Raw genomic sequence first — 21,570 nt, forward strand, 5'->3', positions numbered from 1 at the left:
AGAGGCAGAAGCCTAAGGATTTGCAAAAGCGGGGAAGCGTTTTGGGGTTGGTTGGGTTGGTTTTTGTTTTAAGGCAAGAAGGGAGGATGCTCATAGGCTGAAGAGACGGAGCATAAGAGGGGAGGTTTGTTGTTAAAGTAGTGAGTGTGCTTTCCTGGAACACTGACATTTCTTAAGGGAGGGGCTTGGAGGGTGCTTGACTGCATAGTGAATAGGAAGCCAGTCTGTGATGAAGTTTGCCATGGTTATGAAATATGTTGGTAGGGGTTTTCTCGGTGTTTAAATTATTATTGCTCATGGTGTAACAAAACATTCATCCACCTGGCAAATTTATTAAGAAGTGGCTACATGCCAGGCACTAGGAATATAGCAGTGATGAAACAGACAAAAATCCCTGCCCCCACAGAGATTATGTCTTCACAGAAACATGGTTGTAAGTATTCTTGGAATCTATTTCATGGTTTCTGCTTGCACTTTTTTTCATGTTTTGTGGCCTTCCCTTAGAATGACATGAACACTAAAGTGACCTTCCTGTACCAGATGTTCAGAGGATTGCTTTCTGTCCAAGCCTTCCGGGTGGCTCTTGGATTTTTCTACCCTCTTCCTAATTGCTGTTAGTAGTTACCTTATGGAAATACTGTCCAGGTCCCATTTTAACTTAGGCAGCACGTGTACCTGACTGGTAGCCAGTCAGATTTTGATGTCGAAGGTGTGGGTGTGGCGATAGTCTGGGGAGGTAACCCAAGAGTACTTTCTTAGTAATAATAAAATATCAAAGTTTTAAAATGATTTCTTTTTAGAAAAATAATTGAGGACATATTTAGAAATATCCTTGTAAATATTGCTTATTATCTTGCATAACTGATAGACTTTCTTGGTTGGAAAGTGGTAGAGATATGGCTGATACTTTGGCACTTAGGCGCTTTATCTTTGCTTCAGGTAGAGGGTGACTTGTTACTTATATGTCGCTAGTGGTTGTGCCATTGATAAACATTTGTTTATGTCCCCTAAACAAATTTTTGAAGTTTTGTCATACATATGTGATCGTCAGATTGTGAGAAAGTTGTTGAGAACAGCTGCTTTAGCTTATTGGTGAACATCCATTCGGCAAACTTCTGTTGAAGAGAAAGGACCCGGGAGCATGCTCTGCAGCCTGCCATTCTGGGAATGCTTACTTGGAACATTGAACAAAATTGATTCAAGTCCCTAGTCTCATAGTTTACCTTAATTCATTTGAGTTTTATGTTTTAGTCATACTTGTTTTTTGTTTTTAGTTTCTTTTTGCGGTACGCGGGCCTCTCACTGTTGTGGCCTCTCCCGTTGCAGAGCACAGGCTCCGGACGCACAGGCTCAGTGGCCATGGCTCACGGGCCCAGCCGCTCTGCGGCACGTGGGATCTTCCCGGACTGGGGCACGAACCCGTGTCCCCTGCATCGGCAGGCAGACTCCCAAGCACTGTGCCACCAGGGAAGCCCCATATTTGTATTTTTAACACAAAACTGTCACTGCACCGCTCTCCCAAATCTTGGAATAAAATTGACATTCTAGAAGTAGATGCTTTATTTTTTTCATGCTTATGCTGTGGTTTCAAATGCATCCTGCTAGCCGTATCCCCTCCAAACTAGGAGAATCCAGGTTTGAGGAGTCTGGATTGGGGGTTCTAGCGCTGTCCCTTCCCTGGAGACACCCCATTCATTGACCTCCTCAGCTAGTTCCCTTTCTTCCACTCAGGTTTCTTCCTAATAGGATGTAGTCTTGTCTTCTGCCTCTTCCCTCCCAGGCACAAAATCTTTTGGGATTTTCTTTAGAATTCTTTCTTCCTGTTAACTACAGGAAAATCAATAGGTATTAACAAAATTAGAGATATGGACAAGTCCCAAAGTTATGGAAAAGTTTTTTCCACTGAAATACATGTGTCTAAGCTTATGGTTTTGGGCTTCCTTTACTGACCATCTCAGTGTTTTACTGGGGGTGAAATCTGTCACTCTTACTACAGCTGGTATTCCCAGCTCTTCTCTCTTTCTGCAGTGTTCCTAAAACTAATGGTGGGGAGTTAGTTTACACAAAGGCCTCAGTGAAGCTTATTTACATCTTAGAGATCTTTCGTATTGGAAGGGTGTTACTTCCTCATCGCCTGCTGTGTACAAGTACCAGGCATTTCAGAGTCAGTACTGTTAGAGTGGTGGATGAGTAGGACATAGGCCTTGCCATCAAGAAAAAACACAGCCCGAGGGGAAAGATCAATCTGTTCCTTTATTCAGCACATATTTATTGAGTGTCTGCCATATGCCAAGCTTTCTGCTAGGGCAAGGAGCATAAAGTTAAAAGACTCATTTCTGCTCTCAAGGATTTCACAGTCAAATGTTGGAGACAGACAAGTAAGAAACCATTATAACAGAGTGCTATTTGCTGAGTTGGGACTGAGGAAGGACCCCCCGCCCCCCCCCCCCCGCCCTGACTGAGTTAGAGGGGCTGTGACCAGTGGGGAAGGCTGAAGGCAGCTTCTGGGATAGTTTCTCCAAGGAAGGGAGGACCCTAGAACTTGTGATGAGGTGGGAACCACAGGATATATACCTAAGGAAAATTAGACAAATTTTATTTTTTGCTTCTTCTGTATACTAGATAAACTCACATTTTATTGTCAACATTGTTTCTGTTTTTCAACGTAAAAGTTTTGAGTTTCAGCCAGAATGATAATGAATTTAGTCAGTTTTTTTGTTTGTTTTTTTGCGGTACACGGGCCTCTCACTGCTGGGGCCCCTCCCATTGCGCAGCACAGGCTCAACGGCCATGGCTCACGGGCCCAGCTGCTCCGCGGCACTGGGGCACGAACCCGCGTCCCCTGCATCGGCAGGCAGACCCCCAACCACTGCGCCACCAGGGAAGCCCTTAGTCAGTTATTTAATTAAAAAGAATATTAATATGCATGCTTATGAAAGAGTTGCTGTCATGTTTTAAAACAGAAAACAATAATACAATTTATAAAGTACAAGTATAGTTCTTTGCCCCATTTCCATTCAGGTTATTCTTTTATAATTGAAGTCTTTAAAATTAGAAAATGGTTAGGAAGAATGGCTTTTGAAGCATATATCAGGCTAAACTGTAAGTCAAAACCTGCCAGTTTAAAATAAATGTGATTCTTTGGTTCTCCTAAATTGTAGCTTTTGCTACAGTGAAAAGAAATTAGCATATTTATGAACATCTGCAAAATTCCATTGAAATGAGAAGACATTATTCAGGTAGACAGAATGTAATGATTCAGACTATATTTGGGACAGGATATCGGAATTAATGTGGCTTCTCTTTCAAGGTATTTGTGGGCAGATGACATCTTTAATATTAATAATTGCCTGTTACATTTTTTAAGGAAAGAGTGCCACCTATTGAATGAAGGTTTTTTCCTCTCCTCCCATTCCATTCCTAGAACGTTCTGTTTCACTTTGAATCCTTGGTTTCTCCAACTGTGTACTATAATTAATTCCAATAGGTAATTTATGCCAGACAGTGAACAAAGAAGTTAGATTCACTCTTGATCCTATCTTCCAATGGATTAACTAGGGTGGCTAGTATTCTTAGAGGGAGTTTGTGCCTCCAAAACCAACTGTAGAAACAAAACCTAAACATAAGCATGATTCAGCTCTTTGCAAGTTTCAAAACCTTCCCATTATTTTAATGTATTCTCTAGCTGAAGGGTTTTTTGTTTGTTTTAAGATGGGTGTATGGGCACTCAGTGAATAGGAATTATTCCGGAATAATTGAAAGGGATTGAGGAATTTATGACATTGGTCAAGATCTACTGGGGAGACCTCAGTCTCCCAGGGGATATTGTTGGATTGTTGGATCACAACTTGGCCATAGGTCACTTGGGGAGATTCCTGAGGTTCAAATCCAAATACCTACTTCAAAATAAACCACGTGGTACTTTTCGGTAGTTCTTATCTGTGAAAGGCTGAGAACATGAACACTAGCAAACACACCAGTATCAGAAGTAAAAGATTTCATTTGAGAATTTACGTGGCCATTATTTGTAGCTTATTGGCACGTTTGTGGTGTATCGGCTTAATACATTGCTAGGCATCGATTGTCTCCAGCTTTTCCACTTGTTTATTGGACTGTGCAAGTAGGGAGTGATTTTTTTTAAAGGAGGTGAACTGTATGCTAAATTGATTTATACTTGCTGATGTAGACAGATTAATCGTACAGCCCACTGAGGGATGATATTTTGTATTAAAATCCTAAAGTCAAAAACAAAAAAATAGGGCTTCCCTGGTGGCACAGTGGTTGAGAGTCCGCCTGCCAGTGCAGGGGACACGGGTTCGTGCCCCAGTCCGGGAAGATCCCACATGCCACGGAGCGGCTGGGCCCGTGAGCCATGGCCGCTGAACCTGCGCGTCCGGAGCCTGTGCTCCGCAACGGGAGAGGCCACAACAGTGAGAGGCCCGCGTACCGCAAAAAAAAAAAAAAACCAAAAAAATATATTGTGTAAGGTATTAAAATTCATTCCATATAAAATGTTTAAGTTGTCTAACCCAAATATGTCAAGCTTATGTCCTAAATACCAGATGTAATTAACCAAAGATGTCACTTTTTTTTTTCAGTTTAAAGAATAAATTGCATCTAAGAGAGTAGATCTTAAAAGTAAAATAAGTAAGTAAATAAATTGCAGTGACATCTATTCATGTTACTTAAATAAGGAGTACTAATTGGCTGAATGGCAAGCATTCTCTGAAAATATTATGATTTTCTAGTAATACAAAAGCAAAAAAATTTTAGCAGTAATTGTGTTTTCATATTAGCAGTCAGAATGACTCATTAAATGTTAACACTGTATCCCAGCTTTTCTCCATTTAAAAAAAGCAAACTCTCACCTCTCTGACTTGACACAGATTAAGCATTTCTGAAATGATGATACCACATTATGGGAAAAGCAGGCTTTGTGGCCGCAGAGAGCCCTGGACTCGGGAGTTAGAATTCAGATTGGAACATTGTCACAACTGAAGCTGAGACTTGGCCAGAAAGCCACCATGCTTCATTTCTCATTTCAGGCTACTACTTCACATCTTTTTGACTCAAAGCACTTAAATACGCAAAATGGTTATGTGTCTTTTAAGGAAGAGAAATCTGTGGTTCTTTCATTTAAAAAAAAAAAAACTAGAAAAGTTAATGTTTTCAGTGTTTTAAAAAAAACCCTTGAAATCCATGTTTTGTGGTCTCTCCTTTCTTGAATGTTTCTCCTAACGGTTGTTTTATCTTTCTGAGAGAGCTTTGATAGAGTCCCTTGTACATAATACATACCCTTTTAATAATTAGATTTGAATTGCTTTTATCATAGTGCCTATCAGGGGTACTGAGTCTAAAAGTTTAGTAATTTCTAGTCTGAGTTTTCACAGGGTCTGTGGATCCGTATTTGTTCTATGGTGTTGGTAATGTTGAGAAAGGATTCTCACATTTTAAAACACCAGGAGCCACTGGATTATAGATGTACAAAGAATATTTTATACAAATAAACTGTTGGGAGGTATTCTCCAGATACAACAATTAGAGGGAGTTTGTGGATCCTGTTGAGCTTTATATTTTTTGATACTATTTCTCCCTCACAGAACTATAGCATTTACATAGTGGCATTAATAAATGAATCATGTTCATTCTGGATGGCCCTGAATCTTGTAGTCTGATCTGATTTGGTAAATTCCTGAATTCCAGAAAGGTTGTGAATCGCTTAAAGATTATGTAGCTGGCTAATGGCCTAGTTATGACTTGGCTCTTAATCTCAAGACTCCCCAGTCCTGTTATTTTTCTTTGGTTTTGTGAAGCCTCCCACAGTGTAGAGAAGAGTAATTCAGTAGCACATGTTTATTTTTAAGGAATATATCAGCCATACAGAGGGAAAATATTAGAGCATAATATAACGAACAGCCATAAAACCGTTGCCTGTATTTAATAAATGTTAATATTTTATCATATTTGCTGCAATTGGGTATCTGTGCTTTAAAGAAACAATATTCAAGACACAGTTGGAGCCTCCTCCTTTGTCTTCTTACCTCCCTCCTTGCACCCCACCGGTAGTGGGCCACATAGTAGCCTTGTTTGGCAGTCTTCACATTCCAGATGTCTCTAATCAACATTGTTACCTCCTGAAACTAGAAAAAAATAGTTGTATTTTGCTATTTTCATCTGTTTTTCAGCTAACATATTGTTAAAAGAAATTATGTGTAACATAGACTAGAAGGAAGAGCACAGGGCTTTGAAGCCAGAGAGACCTGGTTTTGAAACAAAGAATTCCCACTTACTGTGGATCCTTAGTCAAGTTACTTATCTTTCTGTAAGAGTTTCTTTGTCTGCACAAGGGAGACAATGTGTCTTACTTACATTGTAGCCTCGTGTGAGAGTTGGAGCCCCTGTAAGGATAGCACCTAGCATGATACCCAGTTCAGAGGAGGTCTCCATAAAGAGTAGCAGATCATAAATAATGATCATAGTAATAGTTGTAGTAGTTGCATTTATTGTGTGCTTACCATATACTTGGCACTATTTTAAGTGCTTCATCCATGTTCATTCATTTTAAAACTGTGAGATGAGAACTATATGCTAAGGGCTTAAAACAGTGAAAGGCACAGAGAGGTTAAATAACTTGGGCCAAAGCCATACAGCTAGTAGGTGTCAGACCTTGGATTTTAACTCAGTCATTCTAGCTCCAGAGCTCATGCCACTGATCACCATGCCATCCATCTTGATGATGTTTGTGGTATGACTTCTTTATCTACCCTGTCCTAGGAACATGTCCTTCAAGTTACGTCATTTTTGTTGAATAAGAAGCCCTTTTGATTTTGCTGTGTATACAACCAAGATTTTACTGGTTTGGGTGGCTATTGCCCCATCAATGCCCCTAACAAACCCCACCGCCGTACTTTCTAAACTCCCCAGTGTGGGCCTGGCATGACTAGTGAACGAATTTGGTCAGTTTCCTGTAGCCATCTCTGGACAGCTCTGCCTCCTCGGCCATTGCCCTCGCCTCTTTCAGCCACACTGGTCTCACTGCCTCTGCTGAGCACTGATGCTGCTTCTGCCCTGATCTGCTTCCCACCAGTCACTGCCAGGAGTGCTGTCATCAGTGAAGACACACCAGTGCTTCCACTGTGCCAGCGCTCCCGGGGTTTGCAGTGAAGTGAGGACCGTGCCCCAGGCCCCTGTTTTATTTCAGATTCTGGGGCTTTCCTCTAGGCATATAGAGCTATTTAGAGCAAATGGCTTATCGGGTTTTCGGCTTTGTTTTTTTGGCTGATACCTTCTTTGTCTTCACCCCGGACCTAAGTCCTTGGCAGAGAGTGAGCAGACTGGGCCTGGGGCAAATCTTAGTGACAAACTCTGGCCTCTGCTAGTGGTTAGATTGGGCCACGTTTGTATGTCTGACATTCACTTCTCTTAAGATGAGTTTGTACCAGGTGAATTTACTCATCTCAAGCTGGCTGTCAGGTGATCTTTTTCCCACATATTTTGATTCTTGGAGGCTTAGTTGCACTAAAGACAATTGCTGAATTTTATGATAGCCCGTGAAGCCTTATATTAAGACATTAAAACAGCTGGTGTTAGTTTCTTCTCTGGATTTTTCTTCTTAGACCTATTGACTCATTTGAGCCAGAAAGGGTATAGAGATGATCACATACACATTTCTCTCTAAGGACCACTACTACTCTGTCAAAGATGTTTTGCTTAAAGGACTTCTGTGCCAAATGAGTGCAAGGAATACTGTGTTACCTTCTTTTTTCTTCCCTCTTGGAAAAATATGATGCACATAGGTCTTTAAATGAACGTGTTTATTTTAGTGTTTCCTAAACAGCAGAATCATAAACTGTTTAATATCCTATAGAACATTATTTTCACCAGAGCTGTTTCTTTTGTCAAGAAAATCTTTCAGCCTTCATTGGCTCCAAGCCTGCCAGTCCTGTTCTTTCATTAAATATTATTCAGGCGGGCTTCCCTGGTGGCGCAGTGGTTGAGAGTCCGCCTGCCGATGCAGGGGACACGGGTTCGTGCCCTGGTCCAGGAAGATCCCACATGCCGCGGAGCGCCTGGGCCCGTGAGCCATGGCCGCTGAGCCTGCGCGTCCGGAGCCTGTGCTCCGCAACGGGAGAGGCCACAACAGTGAGGCCCGCGTACCGCACACACACACACAAAATATATATATATTATTCAGGCATCACCTCCTCTGTAGATCTTTCTAGGAGTCTCCTAGATAAAATTAAGATGGAGATCCACTCCATCCTTGCAACGATTTATGATATATTAAAATACATCTATTATAGCAAGGTTGGCATCTGTTTTCTCTGTTCTGCTAGACTAAGCGCCTAGAGGGATAGAGATCCTGTCTTACTTTTCTTTATCCCACTTCGTATTTGTATCTCTGTTGCCTAGCCCAGAGCTTACACGTAGTAGGCGTGCCAACATTCATTGAACAGAGTGGTTTTCTAGCATTAAAAGCATAGAGAAGAAAAGCTACATTTGTCAGGAAGTCATTCTTCCTCATTCTGAGCATCCCAGTTAACATGCCTTTCCACCAGCTAGGAGGAAGTACTGTAGAAATAGTGCTAGCTGTTCCACGGGGTTTGAAAGAAATCATTCTCCTAGCAAAAAGGCTGTAAGAGGGCTTTGTGCTCTACTTCAGCACTATATGCCTTCTCATCCATTAATCTGGGAATGTTAAAAACAGTCCAAGGGTTTTTATTAACACAGAAGGTACTCAAAATGTTACATTTTTAACTTTAAACCACTTTTCTTAAACTGTGGGAGGGAAAATGTGCAGTAACATACCACTTTTGCAATTATTAGTTTTGTTCATTTGATCTTTTAGAATATTCAAACTGAAGCTTCCACATTTCTTTCAAGATAATTGACTTAGTAAAAATGTAATCACACACCCATTGGAGAAGGTTCCAAAGAAAAACATACATCAGAGCCCCCCATAACACTGACTTGGGAGCTTTTTGATGAAAACCAAAATGGTGAAGGAGCAGCCATCTTTTCCCCCTGGAATACCTGCTTTGTGCCATGGATTATGTACCAGTGCCCTTAGATGGAGGACAGGACACATTGCTTTTCTGAAAACTGCCCCAATAGTAGTAGTGTAGGGAGTTCCGATATACTTCTGTAATGTAGTATAAAAGCTCACTTACATTTATGCATCAGTTGTCTTTTACACATTCCCAACCCTAGGTTTGTCAAGTAGCATGAAAGAGGAATTCTTGAAAGCAAATACACATTTAGCCAAATACTGTAAAAAATTAGCATCCTTTTCCTTGCTTACTGATCTATATTCAACAATTAAAGAAGAGGATGTTCATACGTCCCATTTTTTCCCCAAAGGTTTCTAAAGGTTCTTTGTCAGTTATCAAGGACACAACAAAGGAAGGAATAAACAGTGGAATTTTTAGCACTGAATATTAAAAGAATACAGGCTTACAGAGTAAAAAGTATTTGAAGCTTTCATGGGTTTTTATTGGAAAGGAACAAATGAGAAATGCAACCATATTGGTTTTAAACTCCCCCTGTAAACAATGACTCTTAAAAAATAGTTTACATTAAACCTGTAGATTTTCTTGAGTTCATGAGTGAGAAGAAAAGAATAGTGTGAATCTTATCCCATAGGAAGATGGGTAGAAGAATAGTAGTACTTAGAAATTTTGTTACAGAAGTGATTACTTTGATGAGTAAATAAAGTATTTTTGTAAAATATTTAGTTTAATAAACGTTCCAGGGACACCTAGCAACTTTTCAGTCCATTTGTTTTATCATTGGTAACAGAACTGCATTCAGTTTTTCTGTCACTAAGATATTCATATATTTTGTGACACGATGAATCTTACAAAATCACAAAACTCATTTCTGTCCAGTTCTATTTTTACAATTTTCACTTGTCTGCATAAATACTGCCATCAAATTTCAGCTCATAATTTGTGACAAGTCAGTGAATTTCACTGAACTTGAATCATAAGACATTATAGAACTGACGTGTTGGTTTCACTTTAGTCTGATTTGTTTTCTTTTATGCCCACACATGAGGGGTGTTCACTTGAAGAGACACCTGCCCTCACCTTCTCTGGTTTTCCTCCTTGACTACTTTTTAAAAAATAATATTTTTTATTTCAAATTGCTAAATCTTCTAGGATATTCATTTCCTTACTAACCTAACTTGATTACTGACTTGATTCATCTTATTTCCTTTAATTTTCTTTAAATTTCTTATCAATTTTAATAGTCATTGCATATACTTGATTGTCTCTACATAACTACTTCCCTCCTGAATTTGCTGTATGTTTGAGCTGTCTGAATTATCTTTTCCTCCTGTTGAGTTTTTTTTTTTTTAATTTACTTATTTTATTTATTTTTTGTCTGGGTTGGGTCTTCGTTGCTGCCCACGGGCTTTCTCTAGTTGTGGCGAGCGGGGGCTACTCTTCATTGCGGTGTGCGGGCTTCTCCTTGTGGTGGCTTCTCCTGTTGTGGAGCACGGGCTCTAGGCATGTGGGCTCAGTAGCTGTGGCTCGCAGGCTCTAGAGCGCAGGCTCTAGAGCGCAGGTTCAGTAGTTGTGGCACACGGGCTTAGTTGCTTCGTGGCATGTGGGATCTTCCTGGACCAGGGCTTGAACCCACGTCCTCTGCATTGGCAGGTGGATTCTTAACTACTGCGCCACCAGGGAAGTCCTCCCAGATGTTTGTTGATTTGAAGTGATAACCAGCTGCTCTGACTCCAAATCATTGGTTGCTTATCAAGTCCGTGGCATCTGTTGCTCTGGGTGCTTTGTTTGTGGCTGCAGGACATGCCAGGGGAAAGGACCTGCCCTCAAAGAACTTGCACTTTCCTTGTCTAGGCTGACCTAGGTCAGCTAGAGAGCGAGTATTTGCAGTATGATTATCCCCTAATTTTTTGGTTTAATTTTGGTTAATTTCAAACATACTTATCACGATTCTATACCATGTTCTACTTTTCAGAATTCTGTAATTTTTAGTGGAGAATAATTATAATCTTAAAACTCAAATGGGGTGATATTTTAATAGAACGGAATCCTTGATATCAGGTAAGTTGATTTTTAGTATGTGCAAGACAATTTAGAATAATTTATAAATATGAATCAATCAGAATAACTAAGGTGGTATTAAGCTGCTGGTAATCATTGTTGATAGTAAGCTATATTGTCATCTTTGTTATTTGACCTCCATATTATTTAATTTTTGATGTAGTTAACCAGAACGTGAGCTTTTTGAGGATGAAATTCTGTGCCTGTATCCTTCAAAGGACTAAATAGGAAGGTTTGCACACAATACTAGTTTTTCTCATCCTGATGAAGATTTCTGATAGAGATTCAACATATTATAAAACTGATTATACCATGGCCATACCCATATTAAGAAATCAACAGTCCTTTGTTGTGCTAAAGAGAGGATATTTACTCTGTATTGAGGGAAAAAAAAGTAGTTGCCTGTTTCTTGGTAAAAATAAATAGGAGTTGTGCCATCTTTAGTTCTTAGGGCCAAACATTACCGAGCACAACCTGGAATGAAATCTTCTGGGGACTAATTTTCATAATGTGAGCCACTTTTATATATTATTTCTTATGTAAAATTAGACATGTTGTAAATGTTGCATTACATAAAGATGGAAGGGTTGGCCTTACCAATGATTTTGTCTAATCCTTCTTGCTCAGAAGAGGGAAAAGGCCAGCAGTTGCCAATGACAATATATCTCTGGAGAAATTATCTTAAGGAAAAACAGAGTTGTTCCACCACTGAGATACAGATTTTTTGGCCTCAGATCTAGGTGTATGAATTTTAAGCAGTTGTAAATACTAAGTTTGCTTTTGCCCTGGAAATCATTCATATCTGAGTTAAATCCAGTATTTTTCACAGACTTTATCACCTTGGACACATAACCTCCCTGCTTTTTTTCTTATCTGCCAGTGGGATAGTTAAGAGTCCCATTCTCATGAGAACTGACTGAGATGACCCACTGTTAGCACAGTGCCCTGTCAATGGTAAGGGATGGTTAGCCTCTGTTGTTAGCCTTCATGCTTCACCACATTCTCGTCATCCTTTCCGAAGTCATTCCTTCTCTTGCCTTTTGCCTGGCAACTTAAATTTTAAGGGTCCCAGAGTGGTCTAGTTTTGTTTTGGGAGATAGTTCCTCCCTTGCTCTCTCTCCTGTTGGTAACAAAGCTTGTGGGTTTTAGTATGTGAATTCCTGCTGCTAAGATAACTTCCCAAGCAGACCTCAGTTGGGTGGCTCTGAACTGTGCCTGTCCCAAATAATTCAGTGCATTTTCCAGGGTTCTTTGAGATTGCTTGGACACTGAGAGAATTGAGATTCTCCCTAAATAAAGTTATCCATAATCTAAACTGTTGTGGAAATCTTTATGTATACTAAGGTTAAACCCCATTAATTTCCAGAAGGGTTTCATATAATCATTATACTCTTTGTTACTCCAATTACAGTGACGTACTCTACTAATGAATAAAATTAATGTGCTTCTTTAATTCTTATAACGAAAGTCACCATTTAAAAAACTTGTTTAAACTTCTTTGAATACTCATCAAGTAGATATCAACTTAGATATCTGATGCTGGCTCGCTGTAAAGACAAAATCAGATTTGACAGTGACCTGCTAGACCAGTGAAGAGCACAGGCTTCAAAGTCAGATTGAGTGGGGTTTGAAGCCTGTTCCTACCACTTAAAACTGTGTGACCCTGGGCTTGTAACCCAGCCTCTCCAGACCTCAGATGGTAAAGACCTGATAGGATTGTCGGGAAGATGAAATGAGTTAATACTCGTAAAGCACCTAACACCTTGCCTGACACATAACATTCACTTTTTCTGTTATGACGTTAAGTCTGGCAGTTACTTCTCCAACCACTAGTTGTTGACTAACATTACATTTTCGTGCTAAAGATGAACCATTTAAGAAATACCTTAAAGAAATTATAGTAAACTTGTAGGATTCTGTTTTTCAGTGTTTATCGAATGTCCTCTGTGTGCCAGGGAATGTGCTGAGTTAGTGTTTTCATCCGGCTCTTCGGGGTTGCAGGGAAGAGAGACATGTTAGGGTTTATTTCAGTGCAAAATAAAGGACCCGTGAAGTTTCTGCACATACATGTGGCCTCTGGAGAACATGGTGATTCACCACGTGGGGAGGTATGTGTAAAAGTAGCTCCGGCTGGCTGACATCATGGACAGGGACCCAGGTACAACTCTTATGTTTATTGCTTATTCCCTTCTCCCTGTCTCTAACTACATCTTCCTTCTGACTAATTTCTCTCTTCTGCCTTATTTCTGTCTCATTGATCCTATTTACTACTTTGCTCTTTTTCTCTATTTTGATGCCATTCTTCCTGCCATGACACTCTCCATGTATCTTGTACTCAAACTCCCATAGAGAGAAGGTCTGGTGAAGATGTGTAGCACCATCCAGTGTAGAGGGTGTTTGGATCAGGGCACGTTCTTACACCAGCCAGCTGTGGACTTCAGGATGGGTTCAGATATATAAAGCATGGTGCCCCGGGTGTCAGACACCACCCTGGGAAGAGGAATTGGCTATGGCTGGATAGGCCCTCTGGCTTCTTGTAGGGTGCCTTTTGTGGCCTGTCCAGGGCATTTGGCACTGATGATAGAAGAATGAATAAGATGTGGCAACCTGTCCCAGAAGAGCTCCCAGTGTGGTGAGGGAAGCAGATATTTAAACAAATACTTGAGTTTATGCTGTATGATAATTAATACTAGCATACGGGGAGGGAATGGCTAACTGCTGTAGAATGGCGGTAGGAAATTCTTTACTGAAGGCATATGAGATGACAAAAGGCGTATTCCTTTCAGGATATAAATCATCTGCAAAGACAGAGAGATGTGAAATATCTTGGTGTGCTTAAGAAGAGTATTTTAGTGCTGTGAGAAGAGGGCAATGGCTGGCATTTAAGGGGTTCCAGGAAGAGGGTCTAGTATATGATACCAGTGAGGCTAGTCAGTGTTAGAAACAGAACTAGGGAAAAATCATCTCCTAGAAAACAGGTGGGGGAGAGCTACAAGACTGGCAGTCTCATCAACAATGGCTGGTACCACAGTGGGTCAGATAAAGGCAGGACTGAGTGGCTTCACTGAGAAGGGGCCATTGAAGCATCTTGTTTTATAGCAGGTAAATTCTGTAGGTCTAGGAAGAGTCTAAACTAGAAACCCAACCTCAGGGGAAAAAGGTTTTTTGAAGCTCTAGGTCAATCACAAATTCATTCTGAGGAATGTTTAGAAAGCAAAAAATGCAAGAAACCTCATGTTTTCTAAATAAATAGGAAAGGAGGATAAAGCTTAATCTGTAACAATGTTAAGTTTCTCATAGTTATCTGAATAAAATTTTATTAGGTCTTCAAAGTAGTTTCTCAAAATATATATGTTTGTTTTGCTAAAAAGTCAGAAATATACAAGCTACTATTTTAGTTAAAATAAGAAGTATGGTTCTAGGTAATAGATGGGGCAAGAATAACTCTCTTATTCATGTTTAACCAAAATGGATTAGAGGCCCTCTAATCTCGCAGTGATTTTACAACTATCTGTTTAGATTAGTTTGTGTTTAAAAAAAAAAAACAACTTTCCTGCTATAGCTATGATATTAATTGGATAAGATGCCTAATCACTGCTATATACATGTAGACATACACACATAGCTGGTAAAAATAAAAACCCTGTTTATGTCTGATCTGTGAAGACTATATGTTAAGGTTATAACAAAACGGTAAGTATGTAAGAAAAACTTGTTTTTCTTCCCAGTTTGGTTTTCTTTTCAGAGATAAATGAAGCTAAGTAGGTATGATTTTTTTTTTCTGGCATGTAGAATAGAATTTACTGTATATTTCATTGAATCTAAGATTCCATTGGTTATAAATTGTACCATTATTTTCTATACCATGAAGAAATTTTTAAAACCCTGTCCATTAAATTATAACAGCATTTGATTCTAAGAGGCATTCAGATTTCAGAGATATTAAAATGTGAGGCACAGGCCTGGGAAAGTTGAACTAAGAAAGGAAAGTTTATACAAGTTTATTGGAGATGACAATGGGGCCGGGGACCAGGTGCCCCCATGGCAGACTTGGAAGAGCGGGGGCTCCAGGAAGACACGCTGAGGGTCCTAGCTGCCTTCCTTAGGCGGGGTAAATTTTTTTTTTTTAATGTGAAAAAATACACATTTTAGAATTAATGATATATAGTTATTACTTATGAAGACATTAGAAAAAACACTTAGGTTTATATTTGCAGATCAATTTAGGAACAATAAAAATTGTTCTACTGAATAAGATCTAAATTACAAACTGAGTCTTAATTAAATACAGAACTGTAAAAAGATTAACATGAGTAATCATTAAATTTTAAAACTAGGAAGATCCTTACAGCTGCCAAAGATGTTAGTAAATGATCATTTAATATTTATTTTAATACCTACTGTAAGCCAACATTGTTAGATGGTTGTATAGCCATGGATGAAACACTCACTGTGCCCTCCCTTTGTGGAGCTTACATTTTGGGGGGGGTGGGTGGTTTATAGGTTTGCAAATTGCAATGAGCACTTTAAAGCAAAAGTACAGAGCTGTGAAAGAGTGGAACTCGAGATTCCTAATTTGAGATTGGGAAGGTCTGTAAGGAGTTGAAGAAAAGCCAAAGAGTGGGTAGAAATGAACAAGGTAAAAAGTAGACAAGTAAGAAACAGCCTGTGCAAAAAACCCGAGCAGGAAAGATGTTGGAGCCAGGCAGTGAAAGAAACAACAGAAGGGGGTGGGCGGTCCGGGTGACTTCAGTTGAGGTAAGACTGGATGATGCAGGGCCTCACAGGCCATAACATTCTGGATTTCAGTCTAAGCCCAGGGGGAAGCCACCAGAGGGTTTTAATGGGGGAGGTGACCTTGGCTGCTCTGTGAAGCCTGGATTGGAGTAAGATTCAAAGTGAAGAAGCTGTTGCTAGTTCAGACCAACTAAGTTGGCAACTTGGCCTGGGTGTTTTGAATGGAAGATCTGTTTTCTTGAAAATAATTTGTCAGTATTACCTGAAGGCTTAATTTTGTGTACATTTGGACCCAGCAGTTCCACTTCAGGGCATTTATTCTAAAGAAATAATCTTAGATGTGTGCAGAAGTTAAGCTACTAGTATGTTTATCCTCTATTATTTATAATAAGAAATTGGTTGGAAAGATGATAGTATTTTGAAAACAAGTGGAAAGAGGAAAATCATACTGACTTTAAGGAAGCCACATCATCCAGGAAGATTTGTTTAGATAAGGAGAGTTCTCTGTGTGTTTGAGCGGGTACTAGGGAAAAGACACTGAAAATACAGAATTGAGAAGAGATGCTCATAAAACAAATTTGGGGGAGGAGAGACATCTAGGACCAGGGGAAGATAAGCATCTTTGTCAGGGAGTGCTGCACCATCTGGTGTAAAAATGCACTGCAGTTCTACAATGGGACTTACTAGCCTGGGAACCTAAGCCATGCCTTGCAACATTGTTACGGGGGGAAAGTGCTTTTCAAACCAGAGTTGTAAGTGAATTTGTAGTATGCAGTCAGCCCATGAATTTGATTGCCTATAAATCTGAGCTTCCCTGGGTAAGTACTGACTGAGCAGGATGAATTTTTGGGAGAGTATTGCTCTGTCTCTACCCTCCCCACCTTCTTTCCCTCTCCCTTACTTTCCCCCTTCCCTTTCCTCCCTCCCTTCCTTCCTTAGCCTCTCATCCCTCCTTATTCCTCTGACCACCCCTAACATTTACACTTCATGATATATTTAGGGAAGGAATAACAGCCAAACACTTAAGTGTTTTATTATTTAAGTAAATAATAAAATCAACTTCCTCCCTCCTTCCCTCCCTTCCTTCTTCCCTCCCTCCTTCCCTCCCTCCCTCCCACTTGCCTCTTTCTTTGTGAGTTTTTGTACCTGTGTGGTGGAAATATTTTACTATACGGTCTTAATGCCCCTTTGCAAGTTTCAAATGTTAGTGTTCTTTGCATTACTTAAAAATATCTAGGCCAGTCTCTGGCACAGAGGTATTTAACATACTGGTTTTCACTCCCCTCACAGTGTTGATGCTTAAGTAAAACCAGTTAACTGTTATTTCCTTTCTAGTGCATATTTTAAGTAGGTTTTTTTTGTCTTGTTCTTTGGGGTTTTTTTTTTTCTGGTTCTTTGCAAATACTGCTGCTTTATAGTTATGATTAGCTGGAAAATTCCTAGAGGAGTTTAAATTTGACTTTTTGGTAAGCTTGCAGTTATCATCTCTGGTATTTCCTTGAGTATTTCCTTTTCCTATCAGTGTAAAGAAATAACTATTCTGTAGCTCTACAGAATTTCCAAAATAGTTACTGAAGTTAGCTTAGTATTTTTAAAATTGTTACTTCTCCCAGAATGCAGTTGCTTTAACTCTTTCCTTATGAACCAGTTATAAAACCCATGGCTGTATATATTGTGTGTTGCATATATCCATGTATGGATATGAGTGTATTTTGAAGTTAGTGGATGTTTTACCTATTAGGCTTTGTAGAAATAGTTCTCAAAAGTTACCAGCCTGCAGGTTATTTTATTATGGTAACTCCACAATATATTATGGAGTAAAGGTCAAAATGTTTGTACCAGGTAATTTTTACTATTTATATATGGAGTACCCCAAGTACTATATCATGTTCTGAGAAAACAAATTTAATCATTGAGGTGTTGAAAAAATATTGTGGGATCACAGAAGATGTGGTTAGGTTTCACCTAGCTTATTAAATATTTAGCTGATTTCAGCAAATGAGCATATCCACCAGATTTTATCTATATTGACTTAAATTGTTGGAATTCCTGGGATAAATAGTAGTAAAATACTCTTCTAAATATTTGTCTGTTATGTACTTGAGTATATTAGAATGGTGTAATTAGAAACAGTGCAGTTTTCATGTATTTGTTAATGCAATGCTTAATGTCTTAGGATGCTTTTTATTAACTACCTAGAAACAAAGGTCTGCAGTAATATTACTAGTAAGCCTGCACCTTCTAAATAGAACCTTTCTTTTTTTTTTTTTAATAAATTTATTTATTTATTTATGGCTGTGTTGGTTCTTCATTGCTGTGTGCAGGCTTTCTCTAGTTGTGGTGAGCGGGGGCTACGCTTCGTTGTGGTGCGTGGGCTTGTCATTGTGGTGCTTGTTGCAGAGCACGGGCTGTAGGCACACGGGCTTCAGTAGTTGTAGCATGCAGGCTCAGTAGTTGTGGCGCACGGGATTAGTTGCTCTGCGGCATGTGGGATCTTCCCAGACCAGGGCTCGAACCCGTGTCCCCTGCATTGGCAGGTGGATTCTTAACCACTGCGCCACCAGGGAAGCCCAGAACCTTTCTTTTTAAAGGCTAATATTATTGAACTCATGTTATCAGGCAACATTCAACACTATCCATGTTATAATTTCAACAGTATAATGTGATTCACAATGATATTTTCATATCTTGCTTAAATCATTTAGGGGTTTTAGCAGTTATCTTTTTAGTTACATGTCCATTGAAAGTATGAAATAGAACCGTATTGTTCTTGGAAATTTTTTTTCATATATAAATCTCATTCTCCTTCCATTTTAGTCGTGAGATGGAGAATAAAGAAACTCTCAAGGGGTTGCACAAGATGGACGATCGCCCAGAAGAACGAATGATCAGGGAGAAACTGAAGGCAACCTGTATGCCAGCCTGGAAGCACGAATGGCTGGAAAGGAGAAACAGGAGAGGCCCTGTGGTGAGTGACTGTGGGTTACCTGCTAATAAGGAAGAAAGCATAGGAGGAAATGAAAAATTAAGCATAAATAGATCCTCTTGTAAGCTTTTTTTTCCTTCTTCATTTTATATGCAGTGGTTTTATTTGCCTTGATATTTTCTAGACAATTGAACAAAACATAGCTAAAACTATTCTCATTAAGCAACTTAAACTGTTCTAAGAACTAATCCCTTTGGTTGAGTGGGAGAGGTAATGCTTAAAGCAACACTGCCCTCTAATGTTAGTATCTAAAATCCTTTAATTAGAGATTTCCATTGTACTTAAAAAAGAAAAGCAATTTTTCCAATTTTATTTTGATGTTTTATCTCTAAGGTAGGATCTAAGGATCTTAATTCCAAATCTTCTAAAATCATGTATGACAACATTTAAAAATGTATTATGTATTATCAACATTTAGTTGATAAAGCCTAAATGACTAAAATCTGTGTGGGTAAAAAATAGTCTTCATTTATGGCTTAAAGTAATAATAAAGAGAAGCTGATATATTGTCTGTTGTATTTGTATAATACTGCATAATAAAAAACTCACTGAGCTCATGCCTTAGTCTGATGTTCAAATTTACTTATTTTTTTAATTTTTTAACTAATAAAAATATTGGCATTTTAATTTAGGTGGTAAAACCAATCCCTATTAAAGGAGATGGATCTGAAATTAATACCTTGGCAGCTGAGTCTCAAGGAGAAGGCCACGCAAGCGCTGCTTCCTCAGCTCCCAAAGGCCGACGCAGTCCTTCCCCTGGCAGCTCCCCATCAGGCCGCACAGTGAAATCTGAATCTCCAGGAGTAAGGAGAAAAAAAGTTTCCCCGGTGCCTGTAAGTTAATGATTTAGCAAATATGTTAAGTTTCTACAATCTTTAAACTTATTTATAACACAGAAAAGATTGGCTAGCTGTCTATTAGAGCCACAATTCCCAAAGTATGGCCCACAGACCCTTGCTTGGGGGAACCTGCCCTGAGATGCTTCCTGTGGATCCATTAGGTCAAAACTAATTTTGTAATAAAACTGAGATGTTATTTGCCTCTTTTACTGCATTAACATTTACAGTGGTGGGTAAAACTGCTGGTGAATTTGCCTGAATTAAAGCTATGACTGTAGAAACTGTATTCTTCACTTGGGTATTTGGCAAACATTTTCCTTAAGAAGAATTAAGTAAGACTCACTTCAAGGAAAACAACTGATATGTTTCTTCACTAGTGGTAAAATTTGAGATTTCAAGCAAAAATTAAGAGTTTTGGAAAACTCATATCCACCACTGTAAGCTTGAAAGCTTCCCAATATTTAGACTTTTCTATAGGCCAGTGATATTATCAAATGTGATTTTTTTTTTGTATATTGCACAATGAAATAAATGTATGAACTTTTAGAAGATCTGCATAACTTAGTGAACCAGAATTTTCCATATGACCAGTGAATGATGAAACAAAATCATTCTTTAGTAAATGATCCATTCCAAGTATATAAAATAAACCATCTAGATTTAATGTAACAGTAGGAAAAGTTTGTTTATGTGGTTTCAGATTCCACATTACAGCCTCCTTTGATGTAGTATCAAAGAAGAATATTCATCATTATTTGAAAAGGATTTTCCAAATATGTATCTGTGTGAGGCCAGATTTTCTTCATGTACTTTAACCAAAACACCGTTATCACAGCAGATTGAATGCAGAAGCATAGATGAGAATGTAGGTGTCTTCTGTATTGAGCCAGACATCAAAGAGACTTATAAAAAGATAGGTGCTAACCCCTCTGAGAGAGACAGACAGACTTCCACTGGCAGAAAGCAAGTTAAACATTCTAACCTTGAAGAACAAATGAGTGAATGGCAAAATGACTGAGATATAGTGACCACAATGGGAGATTTGGTTTTCCTCACATCTGAGGTTGTTAAAGCATATAAATACTTCAAAAAGTAAATTTTAAGTAAAAATTTTTACAGTAAAGCCCAAAATTCTCAATAGTATTTATTGGCTTTATGTGGACACACCTTTAAATTAGCTGCTCAAAACAGGATCTTATTAGCTCAAGAATCTACAAATTGGGCAGGGCTCAGCAGGAGTGGCTTATGTCTGCTCCCCATGGCATCTGCAGAAGCTGGAATATCCAAGACTGCTTCTTCACTCACATGATCTGGTGCTTCACCTCGAACAGTTGGGGGCTGTTGGCATCTCTTTCTTACAGTATGGAAATTGGGTTGCAACAAGTGTTTCAAGCTAGGAGAGCACAAGGAACAGATTCTCTCTCACAGCCCTCAGAAGGAACCAACCCTGCCAGCACCTTGATCTTGGACTTCAAGCCTCTGGAACTATGAGACAATAAATTTCTAAGTCCAAAAAAAAAAAAAATATGATTCAAGAGGGCAAATCTCAGCGTGGAAGCTCTTATCAAGCCACCACTTGCATCATGTTTACTAATGCCTTATTACCCAAAGCCGGTTACATGCCCAAATCCAGAATCCACGTGGTAGAGGACTACAGAAGGGTGTAAATACTGGGAGGTGTCGTTCATGGGGGCCATTCAAAGTAAAAGTCTACCACGAGTAAATACAGAATTGTGTCTCCCCTCCCCCTACACCTATTTTGGGATATGTGCTAGACAAAGTTACTTCCTCATTCTTTATAACAGCTACCTAACATTTCATTATCGGGATAAATCATGGCTTATTTAGTGAACTACATCCTAATGGACATTTCTATTCCTTCTTAACTTCCATTACTAAAAACAATGGTGCGAAAATATTTTTTATGCATACATTTTGC

The 21,570-nt window shown here is 39.1% G+C and overlaps 1 protein-coding gene and 1 long non-coding RNA gene across 4 annotated transcripts in view; one reads left to right on the forward strand and one right to left on the reverse strand.

The window, feature by feature from the left end:
- MAP3K1 (mitogen-activated protein kinase kinase kinase 1) overlaps window positions 1–21,570 on the forward strand; it is an 81,781-nt gene that overhangs the window by 22,304 nt on the left and 37,907 nt on the right. For both annotated transcript variants that reach the window (XM_060142968.1, XM_060142969.1), the window contains exons 2-3: window positions 18,624–18,774; window positions 19,425–19,625. In XM_060142968.1, coding sequence (XP_059998951.1) covers window positions 18,624–18,774; window positions 19,425–19,625 — 352 coding nt within the window. The remainder of the gene's footprint in view (window positions 1–18,623; window positions 18,775–19,424; window positions 19,626–21,570) is intronic.
- LOC132516831 (uncharacterized) overlaps window positions 5,937–21,570 on the reverse strand; it is a 72,433-nt gene continuing 56,799 nt past the window's right edge. Inside the window, exons 3-4 of one of the 2 annotated variants that reach the window (XR_009539485.1) lie at window positions 19,472–19,623; window positions 5,937–6,140 (exon numbers count right to left, since the gene is read on the reverse strand). This is a non-coding gene — a long non-coding RNA (uncharacterized LOC132516831). Of the gene's footprint in view, window positions 6,141–18,506; window positions 18,745–19,471; window positions 19,624–21,570 lie in introns of those variants that run through there. The other variant, XR_009539484.1, reaches the window with a different exon arrangement.

The sequence above is a fragment of the Lagenorhynchus albirostris genome, chromosome 3 (assembly GCF_949774975.1).
Source record: "Lagenorhynchus albirostris chromosome 3, mLagAlb1.1, whole genome shotgun sequence".
NCBI lineage: Eukaryota > Metazoa > Chordata > Mammalia > Artiodactyla > Delphinidae > Lagenorhynchus > Lagenorhynchus albirostris.